Source organism: Trichophyton verrucosum (assembly GCF_000151505.1).
Source record: "Trichophyton verrucosum HKI 0517 chromosome Unknown contig00425_1.f1.exp, whole genome shotgun sequence".
NCBI lineage: Eukaryota > Fungi > Ascomycota > Eurotiomycetes > Onygenales > Arthrodermataceae > Trichophyton > Trichophyton verrucosum.
In genome coordinates this window covers 20,469-29,318 of record NW_003315343.1, presented here as the reverse complement: position 1 = coordinate 29,318, position 8,850 = coordinate 20,469, and the positions used below count along the sequence as shown (strand labels likewise).

The window sequence follows — 8,850 nt, the reverse complement described above, 5'->3', positions numbered from 1 at the left end:
ACTGCTTAGAGAGATAAGTTTCTTTTCACTTCTCCGATTTGTATCTCACAAAGGAGCATCATTGAGTGTAGTCACCTCGGCCTTCCAAGGGACAGACAATGTATAGTAATCTTCATGCAGGGACCGAAAAGCCTCCGGATATGTTAATCTCCCTGGTTGTCGATTCAAGGACAACTTCCTTAACTGACCAATCGAGCAAATAACAGAGTGAAGGGGGAAGGCAGCGCGGCGGCAAAAGTAGCATGGCAGTTGAGTCTGATGGGTGACCTATTGCCGCATAAACCAGGTCAATCTTGGGTTGCGCTACCAAAGATAATAGTTATTGCCGCGGCAAGGGCCCCTCTAATGTAAGGCAGGTCGACACTCGCCTCAACATTCAGAGGTAAAATGTGAGCCTATACGAGAAGCTCTTCGATGATACCACATTCTTCGGCTGACCTTCTTTATGATAGCCGGTACAGATTATCAGATAGGCTTTCACTGGAGAAAGCTATGGCCCGTGATCGATCAAAGCACACCATCATCTCCAATGAATCATGCACCCTGCATCTTCTCCTCCTTTTCCTTCTTTATCTTCAAAAATACTTTCCTCTCCATCTCACGCTCCTCAGTTTTTCTCTGCATGGTCTTTTGGATTTGCTCTGTTTTCTCCTTCGATTCTTCGATCCGTTTCTTCACCTCCTTAGCCGCCTCCTCCTGCGCCTTACGCGCCGCAATGGAGGTCGTATATTGCTTTCTCAGCTGTTGTAACTCAGCCTGGAATTCAACTACATCCAGTGGTGCACATGTAACAGGGTGGTATCGGTGACTTGGTAAGGGATCAGAAGGAACCCGGACATCAGGTAGTAGCGTATGGATGGGGGTAGTTCGAAGAGGCGAGTCCAGGCTGACGGTTTGATTCGTGTCTGAGTTCGATGATTTGGGCTCTGGTGGAGGGGAGAGAGGGAGGTTATCTGTCTCCATTATGTCGCTTTTCTGCGTTCAAAGCGAAGATGGCGTAGATTGTGAGATCCAAGTCAGCGCTCAAAGCAGGCAAGTCAAAATGAAATTAGCAGGCTTATTAAGCAGAAGGTTATTACTGGTAACCAATAACCTGAAGGTCCCTCCCCTGGTCATATCACGTGATTAGTTTGAGACGAGATTATTGGTTGCATTATTTTTGGACTTCACTTCTGATTTTGCATCTGAATGCCTTATTATAGGATTTATTAATAATTACTTTGTTATCCTGATCCATGAGATTATTGTCCTTCTGTACTACAAGGGAGCCATTTTATAGGGCTTGTTGTTATACTAGCTCTGACTATCTACTACTGTTTACCAATCGACTTACCGATAATCACATGGCTTCTCTTGCTCAATTCAGGATTACTAGTTTGGGAGCTTAAAGAACACTTCTAATCAAGGATGGTTACACTGTAGAAGTGTGGAAATATCAAGTGATGGCTATCTATTTCTTAGCATTCTGTATAACAATTCCTGCTAAGTTATGGGATTTAAGTATATTCAAGTACGTTAACTGCAGTTCCCGCAAACAAACATATAGCTTCTATCCTTTAACCTAGAGAAAAACAACGTCTTTTGGCAAGTGACCGGTTTTAAAATCAGCCAGCCATGCCCCCTATATCCCCATGATCAAGAGAAATCACACTACTGTGTTGATTGGTGTAGATCACAACACAGTTGACTACTTTTGGGGGACGCTGGCTAGGGAAACCTTCACCCACAGTGGCTTTGCCTCCCAGATTGAATACTCTGGAAGGTTGTGGGGATCAATGTTGTCCGGCCGTGCCTCAAGATTGAAGTTCCAGAGCAACCGGGCTGTGACAAGACGCAGAATAGCATTTGAGAACCTTTTTGATGAACATGATTAGTATTTATACCTGGAAGGAAGAGCTAGGTTTCATACGTCATTCCGATACAGCTGCGAAGTCCGATGGAGAACGGAGTATAGGCCTGGCGGTTATCGCTGGAAAATTTCGAATCTTCCTCGAGCCATCGTTCTGGAATGAATTTTTCGGGGTCACGCCAATACTTGGGTGAGCGGCTGGCGGCCAGGTTGGCCACCGATACCCACGTCTATAAAGTCTCAATGTCAGGTACAGAGTAACAAAGGGAATTAACTGCACGTACCCCACCAGGGACTGGCCGCCCATCGATGACTGCTCCCTTTTTCGGAGTTACACGGTGAAGTCCCACAGGAACCGGTGGGTGTATACGCATGGTTTCTTTGATGGCAGCTCCAAGGTAGTGTAAGCGCCTCGTAGCTGCGAGAGTGATATCAGTTTCAGCTTGAAAGGCGTTCTTAATTTCGCTCTTTAACCTCTCATAACACTGGGGGTTATGAGTAAGATAATAAGTCAGAGATGAAAGTGTGGTGATGGTGCTATCAGCTCCTGCAGCAACAAGAACATTAACGTTATCCTCCAGTTCATCATTTGATAACCCTTCTTGGAAGAATGATGCGAATTCTGGATGAGTGGTAACTGGCTTAACATTTCCCTGCTTGTCCCGACTTTCTTTCAGTTTTCGGGGGTAGTATTCTGCTGACTGCGGGTTATGAGCTTTAGTGAGACTTGAAGGGATGCATCGTTCCAATATGATATGGTACGGTCTTAGCCGATGTGCGGCTTGCACAAAGTGTGACATTAGAAGCCCTTCATACAGTGCTTGAAGCCAGGGATCATAATCCCCACGTATAAGGCAACCTTGCTCCTCACCAAAACAGAGCCGTGTCAGGATATCGAAAACTGCAAAATTATACCACGCAGCTATATTCACAATGCCCTCAGAATCCGGAAATTGAGCTTTCCCTGAGCGGTTACTGAGGCCTTTGATCAGTCCATCAACGAAATTCTGGAGAATTGGCTCTTGCTCGCGAATTGCATTTTCAGAGAAAGCAGGCGTTATAAGCTTGCGATGCCGGACATTTCCGTGCGAGTGTGCAAAAAAAAGGTTGGTTACCGGCTCGGTGGATCCCAGAAGCCATATGACTGGGTTCTTTTCATAGATCGTGTCCTTGTTTGATTTTCCGGCAAATATGGTTCGATTTGCTGAAGGGCTGATATACGACAACTCTCTAGGTCCAACCCGAACGACATCGCCGTAACGTTCGTGAAGCGATGCTATGTACTTACAGCTGTCGCCTTTGACCATATGATATGAGTATATGAGCTGACTGGCCGCGTCGAGAATTGGACCTGGGTAGTTGCGTAAAGGGTGAAGGAAGATGTTATAAAAAGCCAGTGAGACATGATAACCTAACCACTGCAGCGTTTCCCCTAATATTAGCCGTCATCTTGTGTTACATTGACTAAACGACATTTCAACAAACAGGGGGTCGCCGTACGGTCAGAATCACAAGTGCTAACCATTCCAGCGGGCCCATTATAGCAAATATCATTAGAGTGAGTAACTATGTCAAAAATTGAATAAAGATGGTTGGCATAGCAAAAATGGTTATGGTGTAAAATGTATTGCCTGCTGAACCCGTTCTCTACGCTTCTCTAAATATTATTTCCTTCATGAGTGTTCCAAAAAGCCAACTTCTACCTTACCTTCAGCCACATCAGCTGCTTCTATCTGATGGGAACAAGCAATACAGAGCACTCGGTAGATCGGCAGGTCTTAGCTTGTAGTTATTAGGTTGGTTCAGGCTCTTGCATCTTAGTTGCATACATTTCTACCAGTGACAGAGGGGATATTCAAACTCTCCTCTTCACCTCCACCTCCACTGACTATCTATTTCTACAGAGGATCTTAATGTCGTCTAACAGCTCCGCCAGCTTCTCTGACTAGCCTGGTATCTGATCCCAAACTTGAGTCTTGTGGGTGGGGGCGCAGGACTCAAGGTTGATTTAGATATGGCCATCAGAGAGATGGACATATGGAGTAGCCTTTTCCTCTTGTCAGATTTTACGCAACTTGTAGTTAGTTATGGCTAAATAACTAGTACGGAGTATTAGTTAGCTGTGCCAGCCGTCCTACCGTTGCGCTCAGGTGTTGCATAACTGTATCTTGCCCTCACTATCAATTGTCGAGTGTTAAACTCGTCGACTATCTTTGCTTCTCAAGGAGAATGAGAGCTGTATGAAACTATCGCCAGTATTATGGGGTACAGCTAGTTACGTGGCACAACCTTGCATACGAAGCCCTAAAAGATGGTTCGATTGAACAATTCTTCCAGTCGGGATCAAAAGGTTATGTAACTAACTACCTAGTTGACTCACGTAGTTCTCAAGATGCCACCAATCATGATTTTCTACGAAGGGCAGTCGGATGAGGGAGGTTGCAAAGGGTAGATCTTCCAGCCCCAGACGCCTAATTAACTATTCACTAATTTTTGGGCTCGAATAAGTTACTCCGGAGTTTTCAAGTGGGTTTGTGAATGTCCTCGCAAGGGGCATGAAGGAGGGTTACGCAGCAGCATGACCAATATTCCAAAGCGGACGGGTGGCTGGGCCAAATTTTTTGGAGTACACTGTGGAAAGAAGAGGGACGATAGTTATAAATATTCAATGGCATTTCTCAATGATCAACGACTGACACAGTTACAAGTCGACGCCCCCGGTGAGGTACTCAAGAAAATTGCTAGCTCAATTGCAGGTGCCTCTTAATCACTATGTCCTCACAATCATCGTTCTGGGTACCTGTGAGCGACCTATTGAAGCCAGACATCCATAACTTCAACCTTTTCGGATCTCTTCAACTGTTTCTTCTCTGTTGTTTTATTGTAGTTTTGGTCGTTCTTCTCATTGACCATGCAGATTATCTTCTGCGAACTTGGCCTGTCAGAAACCTCCATCGTGTAACAAGCCAAAACCTCCTGTGGGCAAGGTTCCGCCGCCAACTAAGCGGGCGCGAGCTAGAGGATGCCATTCAACATGCGTATTTCAAGATAAGTTAGCCTACCGAGTGAGTCAACTAGTTAACTAGTTAATTAGCTGGTTGGTTAGTTAATCGTTGGATAATTTAACTAATCACGTATACTAAAATGATACCAGTATACCAAACAAGGAAAGCCGTTTGCGATAAAGGCAGATCTTGATAATTGGATGCTTATGCTCCCGTTGGAGTCCATGAAAGAATGGTGCAATTTGCCAGCTGATCACCTCAGTTTCATGAACTATGTTGAGAATGTAACGCGTCGCTTAAATGTCCTTGCCATACCTCTTCCTGGTTAGTTCTAACATTGCAGTAGGCGTCGGCTATAGGATACCATACCAATGCTGACTGTCAAACGCACATCAACGCCATCCTCGCATACAACCAAAAGAAACACACTGGTAAGTACTTGTTTGCATTTGATTGCCGGCCCGATTTAGGAATATGTGCTTAGTAGCCGATTTCAATTGATAGATCATGTCCACTCCCTCGTCCTAACGGATGCCGAAGAATTCCTGTCTTCATTTTTCGGTAACCCAAGTAGCAAAGGTGTCTTCTCCTAAACCCTTCTTTTCAGTCCACCATCTAACACATGTATAGAATGGAGCAAGTTCAATCCAATTGAGGTAGTCAGTAATGTGCTTATGCATTATGCAACTTCATTGGTTCTTGGACCAAAATTCTCGCGAGACCCCATTCTCATGCAACACATAACCACCCATGTCTTGGGGATTGAGGAAGTTATCAACGAATTTGCTCGCTGGCCAAGATTCTTATTTCCATTACTCTGGAGATTGTCCCCTGTTCACCGTAAATTTCGCTCCAATATCTCAGTTGTCAGAAAGAACGTCGTACCCGAAATCAAGCGCCGTGTGCAGCTTCTCCGACTTGGGGAATCAACTGGCGAAGATATGAGTATGCCGACCATCTTTTTAAAGCAAGCTCTCAAGGAGGGCCTTCTTTCGATGAGTGGAAATACAAAGACAGAGGAGAACGACATTGAAAGTCTCTTCATGAAAACATTGTTCCATATTTATGAGGTCTGGGGGCCTATCACTCCACTTTTGAGTGCCATGTTTGTTCGTTGTATGGCAAACCCTGAATACGTCGACGCATTGAGAGAGGAGGTCTCAGGCTCCCTTGAATCTCATGGAGGCTGGAACTCCAATTTTTTGGCGCATACACCAAAGTTGGAAAGCTTCATGCGCGAGAGCTTACGTTTGTATGCGCCGATTTCAGGTAACCAAATCCATAGCTTATGCGAGACAGGCCTTCACTAACCTCTTCACTAGTGAGCGTATCGCGTCGATTAAATAAGCCACTTAGAATTGAGTCTCTAGACATGAATCTTCCAAAGGGAACTTGCATTGGAATACCGACGAAATGCGTCCATGGGGACCCTAGGAACTACCCAGACCCAACAACGTTTGACGGCTACCGGTTTTATGATGCGGATTCTAATACATGTACCGCGCGTGCATCGACAGCTTCTGAGAAATTCCTAGCGTTTAGCTATGGCACTGGACTCTGTCCTGGGCGGTTTATTGGTGTGAAAGTTTCGGAGATTCTCCTGGCAAAAGTGCTCTTGGATTTTGATATGCAGTTTATATCGAAAGGTCAGGAGTTCCCATCATATGTCCTGATGGAAAACACTTGGTCGTGGTTGGACACAAACCTCACAGCGTATGTACGGAGCCATAGGTGAGGTCTACTAGACAGCATAATTATCCACTAGAAGTTAGCTGGCTTCATTTCATGAGTCGGTAGGGCCAATAAAAATAATTGAGAATGAATAATAAAGAGTCTCTATCCAAATTGCGCCATCAAATAACTACCCCCCTTTAAAATAGTGGACATTGCTACCATATTGGGCGCGAGAGCATATATCATTAAGAGGGGAGGGCGGAGGGTGGTGGGTGGAAAGCCGGACGGGTCGTTTTGAATATCGTTTAACGACGTTGGAAGCCTGAAAATACCATATGTTTGCCAAGAACGTCAGATGCCAACAAGTTCCATTTGGAATAGTTATTCCAAGGAGGAAGGTTATTTAGAAGTCACATGATGCCTGTAAATTGTGTACTTAATCAGCGGGTTTAGTCATCCAGCGAAAGTTTGGTCAGTGCTTCAACCACCGAAAGAGAAACATGATGCCAAGCTTGGTCAAGAAAGAGGCAAAGAGTACTTAATACGTATCTGTTTTTCTTTATTTTTTCCTTTCTTCTTCAAGAAATGTTAGATTTCTGTTTACACTTATATTCTAAAGGCTGTGATATGCTGGTGGACTAAACGCGTCAAAATACTGGTTATCAGGATGCAGGCTTTCGGTGAGTTCTCTGTTTTAACATCCCATAGTTGAAATTTCAACCAAGATCTGAAAATGACTGTTCAAACTATGCTATTTATACAGTCGAATCGCTGACCGTTGAATCTCACTTTATAGTTCCTAAGAGCCGAAGGGTATGAAATAACCAAATACCCTACACTTCTCTGCTCTGGCTTACTGCTTACTCTGATAATCTCTTAGCCTAGATTTACGCTTAGCCTACGCGTATGTAAGACTAGTTTCCCTAAGTGTGGTTGCATCCACTAATACGCACAACAGATCATTGATATGATCAATGTCCCTTTGGTAGTTGGTACTGCATACGTCAAATGGCAACTACCATCATCGGCGTCTGCCGACCACAATGGTCATACGGAAAAAGCCTTGCTTCATGATCACAGGGCATCCTGGGATTATGAGAAGCTGACAGTTGTTAGACTAACGGTTGATCGGAACCAGATGTTGCAGGACTGTGAACTTCAGCTTGATATCTTCCAGGAGTTTACTGCAGAAAATCGGGCTGACAGAGTACCACTGGGAAATATCAAATTGAATCTTTCGGAATACGTGGATAAAACGGAGAGCGATGAAGGAATCACGAGACGATATCTAATGCAGAACAGCAAAATCAATGCCACCGTCAAAGTTGGCATCGCAATATCCCAGATTGAAGGCGACAGCAACTTTACTGCGTACGTTAACTCTTTTTATAGCGTGTATTAATGGAACTAAAGCTGCTGATACAGGCCGCCACTTAAACCCGCAACCGTATTCTCTGGAATTGCTGGGGTTATGTCCACTGAGCATGGCGAAATAAACAATGATGGTCACATCCCCTCAGTCAATAACAGAGGTCGCGAATACAGTGATCTTCAAGACATGTATCGCTCTACTTTAGCCGCAGCCTGGGCGACACTCCCTGATGAACTGCCCCCGGATCAACTTATAGAAAATATATTTGCTGGAGGGGACGGGTTTCCACAAAACCACTCACGATACAAGGCTGATGATGAGGATGAGGTGCATGATAATAACTCGCTGAGTGATGCAGGATCACATCGAACCATTCGCGATAGCAAGAATTCTCCTGACCATATTCCGAGAATCAAAGACCCCTTTACTGCCCATTCACGAAGCGATAGCCGGCACTCTGATTTTTCCTTTGGAGCAGTAGGCAAGGAAAGGAACGAAACAGGCGCGTTTGAGAGATCTGGCGGGAAAAGGCGGAAGAGAAAGACTCTTACAGAGTTTGATTATAGGGAAGATCTACGCAGCTGGGAGGTTTCATGGGCTAAGGAGGATTCACAACGGTAGCACTGAGGGGCGACGGTCCGCTGGTCGTATCATATCGGTTAAATGCTCGCGAACATGGCCATTTCGCTGTACAGCGTTTCCCATGCCTACAGGAACGAGTTTTAGCGGGAGGCATTTTTATTTATACATAAGGAAAGTGAATCAGTAAAACTATCATATACGTAAATGTATTATATAAAAACATGGATTTTCTCCTAGACTCCGGTTGCAGTCAAACGTCTTATTGTCGCACTGGTTTACTGTAGTCTAGCCATGATTGCTGTCCCATTAATAATGAAATTATGATGCAATAGAGATAGACTTTCTATTCCCGAAACCTTAATCTTACC

General features: G+C 44.6%; 4 protein-coding genes across 4 annotated transcripts; 2 read left to right on the top strand and 2 right to left on the bottom strand.

Moving 5' to 3' along the window:
* Positions 1-534: 534 nt before the first annotated feature.
* On the bottom strand, positions 535-963 carry TRV_05544 (uncharacterized protein; the record flags this gene model as incomplete). The annotated part of the gene is made up of 1 exon (XM_003020327.1): positions 535-963. One exon carries the CDS (start codon positions 961-963, stop codon positions 535-537), a length of 429 nt encoding a protein of 142 aa, XP_003020373.1.
* A 933-nt stretch (positions 964-1,896) lies between these two features.
* TRV_05543 (uncharacterized protein) lies at positions 1,897-3,156 on the bottom strand (the record flags this gene model as incomplete). The annotated part of the gene is made up of 2 exons (XM_003020326.1): positions 1,897-2,079; positions 2,134-3,156. 2 exons carry the CDS (start codon positions 3,154-3,156, stop codon positions 1,897-1,899), a joined length of 1,206 nt encoding a protein of 401 aa, XP_003020372.1.
* Positions 3,157-4,241: 1,085 nt separating this feature from the next.
* On the top strand, positions 4,242-6,589 carry TRV_05542 (uncharacterized protein; the record flags this gene model as incomplete). The annotated part of the gene is made up of 6 exons (XM_003020325.1): positions 4,242-4,297; positions 4,767-4,914; positions 5,004-5,138; positions 5,201-5,285; positions 5,485-6,102; positions 6,225-6,589. 6 exons carry the CDS (start codon positions 4,242-4,244, stop codon positions 6,587-6,589), a joined length of 1,407 nt encoding a protein of 468 aa, XP_003020371.1.
* A 906-nt stretch (positions 6,590-7,495) lies between these two features.
* TRV_05541 (uncharacterized protein) lies at positions 7,496-8,521 on the top strand (the record flags this gene model as incomplete). The annotated part of the gene is made up of 2 exons (XM_003020324.1): positions 7,496-7,899; positions 7,954-8,521. 2 exons carry the CDS (start codon positions 7,496-7,498, stop codon positions 8,519-8,521), a joined length of 972 nt encoding a protein of 323 aa, XP_003020370.1.
* Positions 8,522-8,850: the final 329 nt, after the last annotated feature.